This window comes from Lissotriton helveticus, chromosome 1_1, assembly GCF_964261635.1.
Source record: "Lissotriton helveticus chromosome 1_1, aLisHel1.1, whole genome shotgun sequence".
In the NCBI taxonomy this organism is placed as follows: domain Eukaryota; kingdom Metazoa; phylum Chordata; class Amphibia; order Caudata; family Salamandridae; genus Lissotriton; species Lissotriton helveticus.
Window position 1 is genome coordinate 808,764,994 of NC_136057.1, and position 18,587 is coordinate 808,783,580.

An 18,587-nucleotide genomic window follows, 5' to 3' on the forward strand; every position below is an offset into this window, starting at 1 on the left:
CCAAAACTTTTTGCCTGGTGTTTAGCTGGTTTTTGACATAGTTGGCCTGGGATCCTGCTATTCAGGGCCCCAGGCTAATTGCTCTCTCCTTAAAATGGACTCCATGTACCTTAGGTACATACACAATTGGAACTGGTTCACCTTATTGGCCCCTGTAACAGTGTACCCAGGTACCCAGGGCATAGGTGCTTCCAAGGCCTACCAGGGGCTGCAGCACGTATTGTGCCACCCCTGGCCTGGCCTCCATATTTGACACAACTGGCTGATCACTCAGCTGGGGTAAGTCGGTGTAACCACCCCTTACTTAGGTGTAGTATGCCTATACCTAACCTAAAATGGACACATATGTTCCTATCAGCCACTCCTATGGAAGGCCTCATCAATCCTGGAGGCAGAGTGCTTGGAAATATGTGAGATGGTGCTCTGGCATGAGCTGAGCCTGTCTGCAGCTTTCGGAACCATGTCCTTTAGCTGTTTCATGATACTGCCATACCATATACTCTTAAGTGCATTATAATCCTCGCGGTTAAATGCTATCTTAGGTTTGGCTTTATCAAAACATGTCGAGTAAGGTGTCATACGAATTGGAATACTACCCCCTCGCCAGTTCTGGCGACGGGGGTAGCATTCCAGCCTTCTAGAGGGACACAACATGTACCTAACCTGAACCCCGGTTAAAGTTAAACAGAGCCTTAGCATCACAAAATGGATGCTGCCACCACAGACACAAGTCTGACCTCCTGCTGCTGGAGTCCTTCCAGCGAGGGCAGCTTGGACAAAGGGTTTCCTGCCTTGGGAGGTGCTAGCACCACCCCAGACAGGATTTTGTGTATTGGGTAGGACAGGGCTGAATAGAATCAGACATGCCTGGGGCACACAAGGTGTCCCTGTGCATAGGCCAGTTCAAACCGGTGCTGGGGCTTTCCTGCCCCAGTCCTGGCGCGAAACTGGACAAAGGAAAGGGGGTGTAACCACCCCCCTTCCTGGTTCCACCCAGAGGAGGGACCTAGTAGGTGATCCGGCCCCCCAGATTCGAATAAGAGTGGGAGCTGTGTCCTGAGACTTCAGATCATCCTGAATCAACTTGAAATAAAGAAGAAGACTGGACTTCGACATTCTGCTGCTCAGAAGACGGAAGAGAATCTCCCTTGTGGCCAAGGAGTGACCACCCTGTGAACACAGGCACCAACCAGCAACTCGACGTCTGCTTTGCCGCCGCCTCCCGCCGGAGCCCGAGCCCAGAGCCTGACAAGACCCAGACTCCCAGACTTCTCACCGCCCGATCGACAGTCCCTGCAAAGAAGGGATCAGTGGAGGCACCGAGAGACGTGGGACCGGACATCTTGGAAGACCCCCGAAAAGCTGACTGCGCAGCATCCGAGGCACCCTCGACGCTGTGCTTTGGGGTTTGAGAAGCCCCAACCTCGAGCAGCCCTTGCACCGAAGATCAGCCCCCCAGCATCTCCACGATCTGCGTGGGGCCCTTTTGCACTGTGCCACTCGACGCGCCATCCCGTCCACTTGCCACGCGGCTAGTGGCCATCTTGGCGACGAAATCTACAACTTTCACTGCAGGTCTGGTTGCTCCAGACTTGCCCTTGCTCCTGTAAAAAGGAGCACCCGCTCTGACCTTGCTGGTCTGAGTGACAAGCCTTTCTTGATTCCTGCGTGGCTTGCATTAGCCAAGGCCTGTTTGCTTCCATCCGGTTGCCGACACCGCCAACAGCGAGAAGCCTGCGTGGGACAGCTCGTGACCGACTCCTGGACGTCTTCGACCCCTTGTGTCCACGTGGCTGCAGAGAGAAGCTACACCTCGACGCCTGTTTGCACCCGACATCGCCTGGTTCCACTCTGGTTCCACGGTAGTCTCTGGCTAGTGACTTTGAACATTGTCCCCTCTGCTTTCAGGTCTTCACGACTTCAGATCCTCCCTTGGATCCACCGGAACTCTTCACCTCGAGTCGCCTGTAGCATCTTCAGCTCCAAGCACCATCGACCAGCGTGACGAAACCCGACACTACTTCGACCCTGTGCACCCGCTTCCTGTGGGTGAGGTAACTCAGCTCCGCCGGTGTTCCCACACTGGTACACACCTCTAGGGCCTGTGTCTTAAGTTTCATCCTTCTAGGTCACTCGGAAGGTTCCTCTTTAACTAACTTTGTACTTTTTACGCACCATTGACACTGCATTGGTATTGCGTGCACTTCCCGCACTGCACCGAGTCCTGCGGGCCTTTCCTGACTTCATCACTGTTAGTCCTGAACAGCTCCAGCGATTCCCCAGGCCCTAGGCCTCTTCACTTTCCTCATAGTGGTTCTTATACCACTATTTTAGTATATGGTTTAGGTGGCCCCTAGGGCTCATCCATATTCGTGCAACTTTTGTGTATTTAAACTGTGTTTTGTTTTAACGCTTGTGCTTCTGTGCTCATAAAGAGTATAGGGTATCTTTTGAGAAATAAATCTATATATATTTTCAATATATATCTGTGTGGTGTCCTTTCATTTGGTATTCAAGGGATTGTATATGGTAAAACAGCTTGCTTCACATGCCTTTACAGAGTTTAGGCTAAGACTACTTAGTCCATGCTACCCCTAGGATAGCTTGTCTATAAGGTTGACTTTACAACCTGCACCATAAGGGTTGCTTGGCATGGTACAAGGTGATCACTAGAACTAGTGAGCATCATATACCAGGCCAACTTCTCACACACGCCCCTTAAATATGGGCCACGCCTAATGAATGTGGGCCACTTTTTTCATTAGTGCCCGGGCCAAATTGTGATCCCAATCCGACCCTGGCCTGGACCCAACCTGAGTGAGTCCTGGACCCATGAACGTGGTGCTTAAGTTTGCCGTGTAGCCCAAATCAGAACTTCGGACTTAAACATTTTTCAGCCAAACAGTGCTCTGAGAAACAAGAGAAGACCAGGACCTACCTGCGCCCTGATTCACCATAGATCATCACAAGTCAGCCTGCCTTTGCTGTAGCTCCTGCTACGTGTTTTTCCACAGCAGCAAATCGTGTTCAGTAGCTCCCCGTGGAAGGGGTATCCAGCCTCGTTGGCTACAGCCTGGAGCTACATCCTACTGGAGATTTACGACTTTCATAAAAGAGACCAAATCTGAACATAGAAATCTTCACCACAGCTTTGTCCACCGGCTCCCGGAAAGACAACACCTCCACCTTGGACAACGCAGGCTGGCTTGCTCAGCTGAACTTTACCTTCCCAGGCATGCTCTCCATCTGGAGTGGGTCCGCTATCTTTTCCCTCGTTTCCTTGAGCCCTCAAGGCTTCTTCTTCCGTTTTCCCTTTTTGGTCTTGGGTGGAAGTTGTGTTGCCTTGTGGGGGAGTGGGATGCTTTGGCCTCTCCGCCCTTGCCTTGGGGTCCTTTGCTGTGAGTGTACGAGTCTCTTCAGCCTTCTTTTCCCGCCTACATCGCCAGGGGAACAGTAGGGCTCTGCTTGTGGGGGTTCCCCTTGCCTGGCAGGGACGAGGTTCTTACTGGTCTGCAGATCCGGTCCCCTGGGGCCCTCTGTTCTGTATTGGCTGGTGGGGTCCTTTCGCAGACCCTCCTTCCCAGGGGGTATTGTTAGGGTATCTATTCTACGTGAAGGAATCTGCGGCTAGTAGTCTCTATCAGATGTACGAGTTACTTACCTTCGGTAACGATGTATCTGGTAGAGCCGATTCTAGCCGCAGATTCCTTCACGGTCCGCCCTTCCTCCCCTTTTCTTCGAGGACTTTTGGGTTGGCCTTTGGTACTCGCCTCCAGATGGGGGGGGCTGTGTCTCCTGTGAGTGCCTTCCTTGTTCTTGACGGGTTGCTCCGTCTAGGGGAGGTTCATTCCTCCCTGCTTCTTGGAGGATGGGGTTCGGTGTTCCGGTGACCTGCTGCTCTGGCTACTCCAGGCTTGGGGGAGATTGCTTTCTATCCCTGTCCTTCCCTCCCCTCCCTTCCTTCCAGTGCTATGCCCAGTTTATGGGTTATCTGGCCATGCCTTGCCTTGTCCCTTGTGGTGGTTGCCCCCTATGTTCGGGTGGCTTGGAGGGTTGTGTCCCTGTCTGTCTTGGGACTGGTCCCCTTTCTTGGGATAGGGGTGGTAGGTTTACTACATGTACCATGACTTTACGCATGTTCCTTGCCTCTGGGACACGTGAGTGGGAGGCTGTCTATGTGCTGACAGGGTGGCTGCACAAGGCTCTGCTTGCTCTTTCTTCTTTCCTGTCTTTGGGTTCTACGGTGTTGCCACTATTTTGTGTGGTGTGGTTAGTCACCAGTTCTTTCCAATTTTTCTGTTCTTCGCACACTGTTCCCATGCTTCCACAGTTTTTTACCTGGTGATTCTGCGTTGTGGTGCGGAAAAGTTCTATGAAGAAAACTGACGTCGGCGCGCCGGGGCGGGTCTTATATGACCTCACTGACGTCACTTGCGCGGACGATGCCTGGGCGGAGTCGCGTGATGTCGCCCTGCCCCCGGCGTGCAGGGATCCTGTGGCAAAAAAGTTTCTAGATCCAGTCTCACGCCTGGGGATATTTCTACGTGAAGGAATCTGCGGCTAGAATCGTCTCTACCAGATACATTGTTACTGAAGGTAAGTAACTCGTACTTCAGAAACATTCATGGATTGCCCCAATGACAATGCCCCTGGAAAATTAAGAGGTAAATCGATAGTCATGTAAACCCTAAACATGGTCTAGATTCTTTTTGTAGATGGAGCAATATTGCAGTCCATTAAATGAAACATAAAAGGTGCGTGGAGAGTGTGTTGAAAGTTGGGCTGAAACCGTCAACATTATCGGCGCCCTCTTGCTCTTCTTGAACCCTTTTCGTGCACGTAAACAACCGCCATTTTGAACACCATGGCTTCCCTGTCCTTTTTTTGATAACCAGTGCGTCTCTCTCCCTCTCCTAGCCTCACGGGCACCACCCCCCCCCCCCCCCCTCCGCATGCTGGCAACCCCCTCGCTCTCCCATGTCTCGGGTCATAAACCCCTCTCCAGTGCAGCTCTGCCTCGGAATCCCATCCTGTTCCCAGCACGACACCTCCCTCCGTTCCTTTCATGGTCCCAGGTCCTTTGATGTAAACCCCCTCTTTTCTGTGTGCCCGTTTTGTCTTCCCCGTTCCCAGGCCACCACCTGGCTCTGCGGATACTGTTTATTACCCCCAGTACAGTAGGAAGCTTCCCCCCATTGCCGGACCCCCGGGTCGATCAAAAACCCCCACCCTACGAGATCCGATCGAACCCCACCCCTTCCATGGATCGGCGGAATATCCAACTGCGCGATGATCACCACCTGTTGTGACCGGGGTGGGGACTTCAACTGTAACTATGTGGGGGAACGGACCTGAAGGGGAGATTCCGGGGATGTCTTTCGAACATCAAAGTATTAGCGAGAATGTGTTTCATGCAATAAAGTGATTAACTTGTATATAAGAGGCCAGGCCTCAGAGATGCGGGTAGAGCACCTCAGAACGATACCTGCTGTCTGTTTTGCTGTGTTCTCCTCCGGAGAGAATAAAACCTTGTTTCCTGCCTTCCAGTCTCCAGCGCCTGCCTCTTCATTAGTTTAAATACCTTGTGGGTTCAAGAGGCGACACCGCCGGGCAATACTTAAGGACCTTATATTCTGGTTGGTAGTCTGACCCTTTTACAAGTGCACATCCTCCGGTATTTAAAAGTGTGCTCACGCATGAAGAAAAAGGAGTTTCTGAGAAATAAAGTGTTTGCCTAGGATCACACAATTTGGACAAACATAGAAGCTGGTATTGATTCCAGGTTATCTGGTTTCACATTTTGGAATTCAGCCCCCGGATAGGTATCTGTCTCTCTCTCACATTTGCATCGTCGGTCACTGTTTCGTCTTTCATTCTTGGCTCGTGATGAGAAAGTCAGATACATAGGCCCGGACCCCCCAGTTTGTCCCCGCCCTTACCCCACAGGACTTCAACCCACATGCACATCGAAGACTGAGATTTGTGTGGGTTTAAAAAAGGCCATGTTTAATAACATACCACATAAACATGACAAGAATTAAAATGCATAACAGCAAAAGATAACACTTTCAAAATTGACATTTAAATTTTACATTTCAATTTTTAAAACGCCCAGCAAAACGGGGGGGGGCATCCTGCCCAGGTGCAACCCACCTGCGCCCTAGAGTGGTGGGCCCCACCTCCGATCCTTGTCCGCCAATCCGGGGCCCACCCCCCGACCACCAGGCTGCCCAGGGACCCAGAAGGCTCGAACCTGACACCCTAGCCTCCCCAGCCGGTGGTCAACTTTCTCCAAGCGGAGAACTTACCGTCTCCCCCCCCTCAGTGCTGGCCTGGGGAGTCCGCTGGGCGGACCCCCACCCATCGTGTGAGTCAATGTCAGTGTTCGCAGGTCTCTTCTCCGCAACTCCACCCTCAAACCACTAATCACAGGGACGGGTGGGTGGGAGTTTAAGATTTAGCTAGGGCTAGAGGGGGGAGGCGCCGGTCCCAGGCGAGCACAACCGTCCGATGTGGGGAGAAGGGGGACAAAGAGGTCGAGGTCACTGACCCCGGCCCCTAAATAGGCCATAACTCGCCCCCTTCTCCCCCGACCGGAAGTGCGTCACCCGTGACCCGGAAGGACTTGGGCGGTGGGAGGCCTCGCGGCGATCCTCCCGCCCAAAGCCTGTGACAGGAGGGGTGGGGCGGGAACCGGGGAGACCGAGTCCTAGGGGCGCGCTCTCTTACTGTCGCGCTGAGCATAGGCCCCGGACCCCCCAGTTTGTCCCCGCCCTTACCCCACAGGACTTCAACCCACATGCACATCGAAGACTGAGATTTGTGTGGGTTTCAAAAAGGCCATGTTTAATAACATACCACATAAACATGACAAGAATTAAAATGCATAACAGCAAAAGATAACACTTTCAAAATGGACATTAAAATTTTTACATTTACATTTTTAAAACGCCCAGCACAACGGGGGGGGGGCATCCTGCCCAGGTGCAACCCACCTGCGCCCTAGAGTGGTGGGCCCCACCTCCGATCCTTGTCCGCCAATCCGGGGCCCACCCCCCGACCACCAGGCTGCCAAGGGACCCAGGAGGCTCGAACCTGACACCCTAGCCTCCCCAGCCGGTGGTCAACTTTCTCCAAGCGGAGAACTTACCGTCCCCCCCCCTCAGTGCTGGCCTGGGGAGTCCGCCGGGCGGACCCCCACCCATCGTGTGAGTCAATGGCAGTGTTCGCAGGTCTCTTCTCCGCCACTAGGGTGACCAAGGGCCTTAGGTCTGTCACCCTCCCCACCTGCGTTCAGTACAAATGACCACAATCCATTGATCCAGGCATCAGTGCCCAAGTCCGACAGATGTACCCCATCCTGATGGTACATTGCCTCTCCAGAGATCATCCTGTGTGGAATCAGACGCAAGCGGCCCTTCACTGAGCACAACTTGGCCAACTCCCCGTTGAGCCTCCTTACTGAAACGTTTAATGATCTAGCCCGCACTCCGGGGCCCCAGGTCCTGCGCGGGATCATGCATGACCATGCAATCGTAGCCGAAGGGAAGATCCGCCCTAGCCATGCCAACTCGGTTAGTAGTGCCTCCTTGACCGCCAGACGGCCCCTGTCAACCATATCGTTTCCTCCCAGGTGAATGATTACCAAATCCGGGGTTTTTTGCGCTTCTTGTTCTCTGAGCTCCTCCACAAGACGTCTTAGGTGCCGAATTCTCAGGCCCCCGACGCCCCTCCACAGGAATTCCGTCCCGCTTAAGCCCACCGGCTTCACGACTCGCCTCTGCTGCAATCGCACCGTGGCGCGCCGCACGAACGAATGTCCCAGAACCCACATCACCTTCGCGGTCATCTTACTGGATAGGATGGAAATGGAACAGTTAACAACCAGCTTCAAAATTATATAGACCGACTGAGGTGGAGTGATAGAACCCTGGCTGTAACATTTGTGTCTCGCTTTGAAGATCCTTCCCCAATGCCTATGACTTCCACTATTGTTCACACGAGGTATCCGTGATATAGGCTTTGAACTTTTTAAGAAGCCGGATACCATCAACCACCATTGTTTATTTACCCGGACCCGCATTAGACCACAGCGCTGTGCACAATTTTAGAACAAGACTGAATGCTGTAGTGGACAGACCCATTATTAAAAACGTTCTCGGTCCAACAATTCTACCGAGTTTTCCAGGATCCTGATTTATGTTTCGGATTGTTCTCCATCTCTGATTACACTTCGCCACAAGAAGATTCATTGCCCCTCTCCGTGCCCTTGTCCTGATGAAGACCCTCTAGCAAGGTTTCATTCTACACCTGCACAGTTTTGGGTTGAAACGTCGACACTTTCCTTGTATTTTCAGCCTTTTTTATGTATCATTTGTGATTGTACTAGGCATGATATTTCTTGAATGTATTCAGGAACTGTGATTTTTCAAGTTTGTGTATTAATTATTTTTGTTTTATTGAGGTCATAGTGACCACTTTTGTATTAATTTCAGTACCCTCACTACTCTACACCACCCTTCCCTGTCCTTTTCCGCTGGGGCATTAACTGTGATTATCTATGAATGTAGATTATGACTAATTTTTAAGGTACACGTTGTGAATAAAAACAATGGTGTTTAAATTTTCTAAAATTTCTTAGTTATGTTTCATTGTTTGTAGTGTCTGGGACCACTTTGTCTGTATTATCAAAATTATATACACCATCAGTCATAACAGCTCTGGTCTGATGTACCTCGCAAAGCAACTAGATGCCCAACGCCCAACCCGTTTCACTGCGTCAGATGACAAGCCTGCCCCTGCAGCCAAGGTGGCCGCCCCAATCCTAAAGGAGTGAGAGGAGTACCCCGCTCCCTCCAGGCCTAATTCCCTTAAGGCTATACCCAGGACAGCCCTGAATTGGTACTGGGACAAACAATGGCCCTGCTCATGAATAAACAAGGCCCGCCCCCCATTAGAGGGGCGCAAATCCAAGTATGCCCTCAACAAGGTCACGGGACAAGCTGACATACCGGGGGCCGTGCTCAACTTAATAATCGCGCCCCTCACACCCTGATCAGTTTTGGACTTCTTCAGGAGGATTTCTAACCCCCCCGGGGAACAAGAGGTATCGCGATGCTGTAGGCCCCTCCCTTGGTCCTGTCTAGAGGGCCCCACTAGTTCGCTCAGCCTGAAGGCACCATAGAAAGCCAAAGAGAAGGCGGCCCTGAAGAGCGCGCATTCAAAGGGAGAGCTACACACTTTGGGCAGGGCGGCTAAGATGTTAGATAGAGTTGCTATGTCTAGGGGCCTCCGGTGATCCCGCCTGGGCCCCTCTAATCTAGCCTATCCGGTCAAAGCCTTCTTCACCACAAAGGATGAGCCCAGGTCCCTCCGCCCTGCCAGTTTAGTGAAGAAACCTACCGCTGACACATGTGCCCTTGCATAAGTGACTGTCCTGCCCTGATCCATTAAGAGCTGAAGAAAACCATACAATGCCTCTTGTGAGAACAAGTCTGTGATGCCCGCCTGCCTGGCAAACAACCGGTATGAATTGAAATGCTGCTCAGAAGCCCTCTTAGTGCTGTCGCTCAATGAGGCACCTACCAGCCCCGCTAACGCGGGGCTCCAATCGACCACAGTGACGAAGGGAACACTGTCATTCTCTCTTCCGCTTGCGGGTTGAATCTCCTGAAGTCCTGCAACTTGGAACGAGACAAAGCGTCAGCAGCATGATTATCCACCCCTGGTATGTGAATAGCCTTAAAATTCAAGTTCAACTTCAAACATTCCAACACTAGATGCTTTAAGAGTCTCAGAACGTGCTTACAAGAGGCCCCCTGTCTGTTGATGGCTTCTACCACTGCCATGTTATCCGACCAGAAGACCACCGACCTGTTCCTAAATTGGTCCGCCCAAATCGCTACCGCTACTACAATTGGAAACAATTCCAAGAACGCAATGTTTTTTGCCAAACCTAGCTCATGCCACTCTGGGGGCCACCGTGCCCCGCACCATGAGGGTCCTAAAATGGCCCCAAATCCACAGCTGCCTGCTGAGTCAGCGAACAAGCCCAGCGCTGCACTAGATACTTGCGGCGCGGGCCACACCACCTTCCCATTGAAGTCCCTCAGGAATTCGCGCCACACTTTGAGATCCTCCCTCACTTCCGCCCTCAGGCGAACCCGGTGGTGCTTGTGTGACAGACTGCCCATGGATCTGGCGATGGACCTGGAGAAAGGACGCCCCATGGGAATGATTCTCAGCGCAAAGTTGAGCTGCCCTACCAATACTTGTAACTGGTGTAAGGTCACTTTAGGTCCCGCAAACGCTGCCTCAATGGACCGGGAGAATGCCTGAACCTTGTCAAGGGGGAGGCTGCACTCGCCCGCCACCGTGTCTATCTCTATGCCCAAAAAGGTCATGCATGTGTCGGGGCCCACTGTCTTGCTCGGAGCCAAGGGGACCCTGAACTCCTGGAACAGGGCCACCAGCTCCTTTAGGGCCCTGGAGCAGACCTCGGACGCGGCCGGGCCCATGACCATGAAATCGTCTAGGTAATGGACCACTTCCTCAAAGCCTGTTCTGAAAGTGAATACCCACTGAAGCATGGTACTGAACGTCTCAAAGTATCTACATGAGATGGCACACCCCATTGGCATGCACTTATCATAGTAAAATTGATGATTCAGTTGAAACCCCAGCAGATGATAATCACTCGGATGCACAGGCAACAAGCGGAAAGCTGACTCTATATCTGTTTTGGCTAACCTCGCTCCTGGGCCTAAGTTCCTCACTCTCTGTAAGGCGGTATCAAAGGAAGAGTAGGTCACAGAACACAGGGAGGGATCAATGGTGTCATTTACTGACTCCCCACGGGGAGCGGAGAGGTTATGAATCATCCTGAACTGCCCTATCTCCTTCTTGGGGACCACTCCTAATGGGGAGCACACAAACCCGTCCAGAGGGGGGGAGAGGAAGGGCCCCGCTACCCGCCCCAAGGCCCGCTCCTTGTCAACTTTCAGGGCCACCACTGTGGGATGCCTGCGCGCTGACAGCAAATTGTTACATTGCCCCACTGGAGCCACACCTAGAGCGGGGATGCGAAAACCTTCAGAGAAACCCAAGAAAAGTACATTGGCTGCTGACCTGTCGGGATACTGGTTAAGCCAGAAACTCAGTCTCCCAATGTCCACTGGTGTAGGCAACTTATTGCTGAGGGGGTTTGATATCTTTGCCCCCACCCCCCCTCGCTGGTTTGTCTTCTTGACACACTTGAACTCTGGATGAGAGAGGGGTGACCACAGAAGGAACATGCGTGCCTGAATTTACATTGCCCGGTAGGCCAGGTGCACATCTTTTTATTGAATGCCCAGCAGGTTCCTCTCTTTTCCCCTGGGCCTCCCTGAGACGTCCGAAAGGGCTGCTTGGAGTGATACTCCCTGTTGTTGACGCTCTCCAACCAGACATTCACTTCCACTTGGTCCCACCCTATGTTCGGATTCGCCGCTTTTGCCCACCTGAAATGCCTATCGTAATCTAACCATGCTGTCCCACCCAAGGTGGTGTGGGCTGTTAGGATCTTATTAGTATAAAACACTAGAGATATGGCCAGTTCTGGTTTCTTTTCCAGCATAACTGTTGTATAAACTTGGAAGCCATTCAGCCAATTGGTGAAAGACTCCTCGACCTTTGGTTTCCTATCTCTGAAAGACCCTTCCTTTCCTTCCTTTTCTTTATACTCCACCTCCCGCCGCTTTGGGCAGATGAGTGCAAAGATGTCTACATATTCACCCTTCCAAATTTTTTCCTTCATTTCGCTAGTGGCATGGGTGGCTAATGTCCCAGGCTGAGACAACACATTACCTTGTACAATGCACACACCGCTAGTACCCTCCAGAGGTTTGTTATACTCGCCCCCCGTCTTACCTCCTATGGGTCCTATGGGGCCTGCTACCGCCGCGGGGGTAGGATCCGACGCCACCGGGGCCTTGCCCCGCGCTTCCACCAAGATTGTTAACTGCCTTTGAATATTCCATGAATATTCCCCAATGCGTCCTGTTCTGCTGACTTCGGGGGTACCCAAGGAGCTACTGCCGCCATACCCGCTATGGTCTGAGTCGTGGGAGTTGCCAGCTGATTGACTAGGGTGGCTACTGTTGCCAGGATCTCCGCTGTGGGGTCCGGCGCTGCCCCTTGTGCGAGTGAAGCTATCTTTGGTGGCTGTGCTGGAGTTTGAACTGGGGCCAATACCCTTAATGCCTCCCTAATTTCAGTCAGCGCTGCTCCCACAGGATCCCCTAGGGGAACCGCGGCATCAACTACAGGATTTGTTAGGGGCGAGGGCACTACGCATACGGGAATAGGAAGGGCTGGACCTGCTGGTCTCTCGCCCCCCGCTGCTGGACTGCCACTGTCGCTGGCCCTGTTTCTGCTGGCCTTGCCCCCCTTCTTTGCCTTCTTTTGAACCCTCGGTTTCTTGATTAATGGGGGAAAAGCGGCCCTCGGTGGGACCCCTTCCCTACGTGGGTGCTCTATGCCCTCTAATGGCGGTGGTTCGGGCACTGTCTCTTCTTCGTCGCTACTCTCATGACTGTTGCCCAGTTTTGCCAAAATTAATTTAAACATTTGGGCGTTCTCAGGTTCGCCATCCTTCCTCTTGTGACTCGATCTTTTGGGCTGCATTTTAACCCACAGCGCTACCCGCAACCAAATTCCCCGCCCAAACAGTGCGCTGCTCGCGCTCCCACCCGCTGTCCTTCCCCCAGCGCCCGACACCGTCAGCAAGAGAAAACGTGTACTAAAGGCCCCCGCCCGCAGCCACAAGGGATCGGGGCCGATAAATTAAAGGGGCTTGAAACGCCCCACAGCTCCCGCTCCCTGCCGCTCCGAACGAGCCCCCCCAGCCACACGCACCCCTTACCTGGCCCGCCGGGTCACCGCTGGAAGGACCTCCGCCTTTGTCTCCGTGCTCCGCGATCGTCACCGGCTCGCTCCCTCCGCCGACCGCGCCTCCACACACGATCCGGGACAAGATGATGGGCCCAACTATTTTAAAGTTTAAGATTTAGCTAGGGCTAGAGGGGGGAGGCGCCAGTCCCAGGCGAGCACACCCGTCCGATGTGGGGAGAAGGGGGACAAAGAGGCCGAGATCACTAACCCCGGCCCCTAAATAGGCCATAACTCCGCCCCCTTCTCCCCCGACCGGAAGTGCGTCACCCGTGACCCGGAAGGACTTGGGTGGTCGGAGGCCTCACGGCGATCCTCCCGCCCAAAGCCTGTAACAGGGGGGGGGGCGGGAACCGGGGAGACCGGGTCCTAGGGGCGCGCTCTCTTACTGTCGTGCTGAGCAGAGATAGCAGACCTGACTCGGGGCTCTGCATACCCAACTACCAAGCTAAAGAACACATTTATTGGGGGGAGGTGGGGTGGAGGGGGTGGTCTCACATCCCTGAAGCTACAAACCTGGAGTTACTGTTCAGGGTTAGGTACTCCTGATGCTTTTTACCCCTGATTTCATTATCACTCTAGATCACTGGAATGCAGGGCCAAACTGGCTGTAGCGGGCGTTGGCATTTGCAGGGGGGCTGGAAGGGTAGGGGACTGTTTTGCAGCAATGCTGCATTAAGGGCCCATAGTAACTAAATCAGCAGTGCTGGGCCGATTTTGTTAAGCAGCAGTGCTTCGTGCTTGCAGGCCCCCCCTCTCCCCCCCCCCCCCCCCCCCCACACACCACCTCCATCGCCCGCCAGGTGGGGGCCCACCTGGCAAAATTGCCAACACTGCTTTGCGTTCCCAGCCGGCCCTACTGGAATGCTCTTGTGATTTGACCAATGTAGGTGAACAAGGGCTTCAGCATCGACACTGCTGTACTGAGTCAGTGCTTTCGGCACACTACAGATGTGGTGGGCTCCCTTTGACCAAAGGTAGATCTGCTCTCAAGAAAGATGAACCCGCGCACAGGGCTCTTCAGCTCTGAGGGAGAGCTGAAAATAGATCGCTTTTAATCATTAGAGATATGCCAGGGTAATGTATGTGTGTTACCTCAGCCCTGTTCTTAGGTTCCCCTGACACTGTCTGCCCTTCCCCCAGCACTTCATCAACAAATACAACATCGTTAATCGGCTAATTGAGGGACAAAAGGTCAACATTGTGATGTCATCGGCGTTCAGCGGGCGTGTGACGTTACTTTCTGTACCGGTAGCATTTTAACCAATCGATGTACATTCTTTCAATATAGTGCCCCTCGATGGCCATGCTGCGGAGCAGTGGTGACGTCATGCGCCATGGCGGAGGCCGCTGCTTTATTATTCTAAGGGGAAGGAATGGCGCATCCTTCGTGCTTCCTTGAGCTCCATTTTGCTTTAAATGTCGGCCGAAAGTAAACAATAGAGCAGACCGTGGTTGTACTTTCTATTGTACCAGTCACTCGTGCGCCTGCATCTTGTAGATTAGAATGTATTGTACTACGAGGTGACATGAAGTAAACTGACGGGTAGTCGCTTTGACCTTACATGGCGTTGCTTACGCAAAAGCTTGTGCGCGCTGCGTGTTCTGCTGTTTTTTTTGGTGGAAACAGACAATGCCATGGAGCAGAGGAATATGTCACCTCTGGTCATTAAAGAAGGTGATTAACGTGACACTGTTCTGAATACAAGATGAATTGCCGGGTGAATTACTGATGTCAGAATGTGTTTCTTGCACAAACGAATGCCCACCAGACAGTAATAAATCCCACCCGAAGAAAGAACGCAGTTGTCAGAACATGTTTGATGCTGCAACTGGGCTATCCATTGCATACCGGTTGCTTAATTATCTCACAGTAAAATCTAGGTTTTTATTTATGATATCTCTATTAGACTAAAATATTTTACAGAGTAAAACATATTTTTCTGCATTAGACATGTTTATCAATTTTCTGTGTGGTAAGGCGTGTACTTGAGTTAAGCACTAGAGGGCGCTACGGCACCATGATATCTAAATGCCTCTCAAACCGTAAAGCTTTAACTGCAGTGCAGATAGCAAACACATCTCTCGCGTATTTAGCATTCGAAAGCTGCAGTGTTTTTATACGTTACTACAGTAACTCGAGATTCATGGTAAGAGTGTGGAAGTCACTCGATTTTAGGGCAACCTCTACGTGCCCGTGTGGCAAAGAAGGTATCCAGGCAGTCAAATGAAAGGGTATGATTACAGAGGACCAATTAACCGTGTACGGCGTGCATATATTATCATGGTCGAGAAAAGGCCTTCGATTTTAGTACGTGCTACATGGTTAATTGTTTACACTGGTGGGCTGTCTTGAGGCGTTTATTTCATTAACGTGCTTCTTGATGTCTGTATGAGCAGCTACTAATTCGGCTCACGAACCCAAGTTGCTTGGCCTCCTCAGTGATTTGCAATATCTTTATAATGTGCTGCATGGGGTACTTTATTCCATATACGTCCCACAAATTCGATTTAATTTTGAAGGTGATGCCTTCCTGCAACGTTCTGTACATGATTCACAGTATATGTACACTCAAGTAAAGTACAATGATTCCAGAATGTTCTTAACCTTGATTTATGCATGTTTAGAATATTTAGTACTTAGTAAGAACACGCAAAATAGACCTTAAGAAGTATACACAAATACCAAACTTGAGCATGAATGCACAATATAAATAATGGAGGGAAGGGAATGTGTGTGAATATATGAAAAGTCTGGTTACACATATTCATCGAAGTCGACTGCGCATTGCTTATCTTGAACATTCTATTCATAGCTGTGCCTATCATAGAGAAAAAGCATATTATTGTGCGAATGGTTTTTCGTTTCGTTATTATAGGAGCATATTTTTAAATGATCCTCGTTCCTCTGTTGCAGGTTTTTGAAAATTTGCAAACGCTCTCTTTCACTTGCTGATCTTTGCTTCTTGTCGTTTACAGGGATCCTTTCACGGATTTACCCCATCTCCCGTGGAGTTCCCATCTTCTGGGTTGGTTTCCAACTCACCAGTCTTGTCTGGAAGCTACAGCAGTGGTATCTCTTCGCTGAGCCGATGTAGCACTTCGGAGACCTCTGGTTTTGATGGTCAGGTCTGCGACCAAACAGTGTCGATGTCAAATTACAGTATTTCAGAGGAGCCAATGAGGAAAGACAGTAAAACCCCGCCCCCGTACAGTGTGTATGAACGGACATTGCGCCGCCCAGTTGCCGTACCTCAGTGCCTGTCCATACCGGTTCCCATTGACCCTCCATCACTTCCGCCCAAACCTCCAGTCATCAGGCCAACCAATCTGGAGAATGGGGGCCGACGGACTGAGACTGTGCCACGGCCCAGACCACTACCACGGAAGGTCTCCCAACTCTAACAAGTCACTTTTGTTTACTGCTTCCTCAGAAAATTCCTGGAAGTCGGCAGTGTAGTAAAAGCAAACATGGTTAAAGCGTAGGCACTTTAATAGTTTACCAAAATGTTCTCACAGAACATATAAAAGATTTTTAATTTATATGTTGCACATTATAAAAAAATAACTGGCCTGGTATACCAGATAAAGCAGGATTTATAGATTTTAATAAAAGATAATTTAATTTGAGAAGCAAGTGTTAAATAGTGATACAGACATTTTTATATAGGTTTCTTTTTTAATATACAGTAGAACAGGAGCACACTTTAAGATCACAGGAAACTGTTATTTGTTTTCAAGGTGCGTTCGTTGTACAAAGGAATTGATGTATTGATTTCATGAAATGTTACGTGCACTCTTACAAGAATGTTTGGCAAGACAAGCCAACATTTTCCTGAGCTCAATTGTATGATAATCACCAGATAAAACTTTTTGAGGCACTTTTCAGTTGGGCTGCAGAAAATCAGGGGATTAGGTGTTGCTTCGCGTTCATAAAACGAATGCAGTGTTTGTTTCAAAATGCCCTTAAAAGGCAAAGTGTTCTTTACTCATGCAAAGACAGAGGATGTTAAGGAAGAACCCTTTTGAGGAAACCATCTTCTAAAACACGTTTTGTTCTTGTTTAGTAGATTGTGTCCAGTCTCTGACGCATGTATGTATTGTATATAAAGTAGATTTTTAGGTATGCTATTGCACCAAGTTTTTATCGAAATGTAACACTAACTACATTTTGCTCCGTTCCTATTTTGAACTTGAAAAATAAGTGCAAGACGTCGGGGCCAAATCGAGTGACCAAATGGGAGGCGTTTTTTAATGACACTCATTCGTTTTTCTAATACTGTGAAAATCAGGAAGACAGCTGCCAATAAAAAAAACAAATTTGGAAAATCAAGAAGGGGGAATACTTTCATACAGTAAAGACTCTTCTTACAAAGCAGGTTTTGATAGATTTTTAAAAGGGCATTATATTTGACTGGTGAGTAGTCTATACCCTGGATGCATTCTTTTCCTTCCTCCTTTCCAGGGAGTTTGTGTGTATCGACTGCCTGCTACTTATGTTCCCCTTTCCTTATGGACAGGTGATTGTACAGTCCGACCACATATGTTCAAGTACAGTAGTGTAGATCCAAGGAGGGTTAAAGCCAATGAGTAGGGCAGCGAAGAACACCTTGTATGTGTATATATGTATATTCTCACTGGTAACCAACCACACACGCGTGTGTGGTGTTTGGAAGATGTACACAATATATATATGTAGATGTATATATATATATATATATATTTTGTATCAGTAGTTTCCTTTGCTTAGTGTTTATAACGTATCATCAACAGTAGGGATTTGAGCCGTGATTTAAATCATGCTGTTAAAATATTTCCCTCTTTTGCTGGGAAACTCATTTTGTTTTTACTGTGTTTGCTTTTGTTGATAGCTTGACAGTATGGCAATCACCACTTTTTATATTCTCCGATAAATTTACTCCAGCTAGAATATGCTGTTGATGGTGATAATAGAGATTTTCTATGATAAATGTTCAAGTATTTTTGTATATAACTGGTCCATTTTAATAAATTGTGAGTGTAAACCAGAAAAAGAACCAACTGCTTGTGTATGCAGTACGATTGTTATAATTATGCCAAATACTTTATGTATTAAAACATATTTGTAAATATGGGCTTTTAACAGTAATTCAGCCATACTGACTTTACAAATTTGAAAATCCGAACAAATAATATATGTTAAAATATTTATGTTTTAGTGAAACCTCATTACGAAGAAAGGAGAACATTTATTTTACCTCCCTGTCTCATACATTTTGCCACCTGAAAATTGCCAGGGCCGTGCTGGCTTATGAATATAACATGTATTATGCAACATACCATGAATAAAGTAGAAATATATTTATATCTATGTATGTACCTTTAGGTAGATGTATATAGATGTAAATATATGTCTATCGTGTCAGATTTTCTAAGGTGCCACATTTATGATAACAAAGCTTCTTTGATTTTACGGTGTAGTTTATTAGCTTTGTTAAATAGTGTTTGAGCACAGTATGACTCAGTGTTATTTTCCTCTTGCAGCCATAATTCATGGCCCCAAGCAGAATTTTTATTATGGATGTGTATTACTGAAATCAGTTATGCAGTAAAGCATTTAATGGTGTTCTGTTTACCAGGTGTTCATATTGGTCTCTTCTGCAATGGATAAAATGAAATAA

At 49.6% G+C, this 18,587-nt stretch overlaps 1 protein-coding gene across 2 annotated transcripts in view; it reads left to right on the forward strand.

Moving 5' to 3' along the window:
* The window catches only part of DOCK4 (dedicator of cytokinesis 4), a 1,604,094-nt gene extending 1,586,847 nt beyond the window's left edge, over window positions 1-17,247 (forward strand). For both annotated transcript variants that reach the window (XM_078674485.1, XM_078674490.1), the window contains one exon: window positions 15,907-17,247. In XM_078674485.1, coding sequence (XP_078530611.1) covers window positions 15,907-16,332 — 426 coding nt within the window. In that variant the 3' untranslated portion in view covers window positions 16,333-17,247. The remainder of the gene's footprint in view (window positions 1-15,906) is intronic.
* Window positions 17,248-18,587: the final 1,340 nt, after the last annotated feature.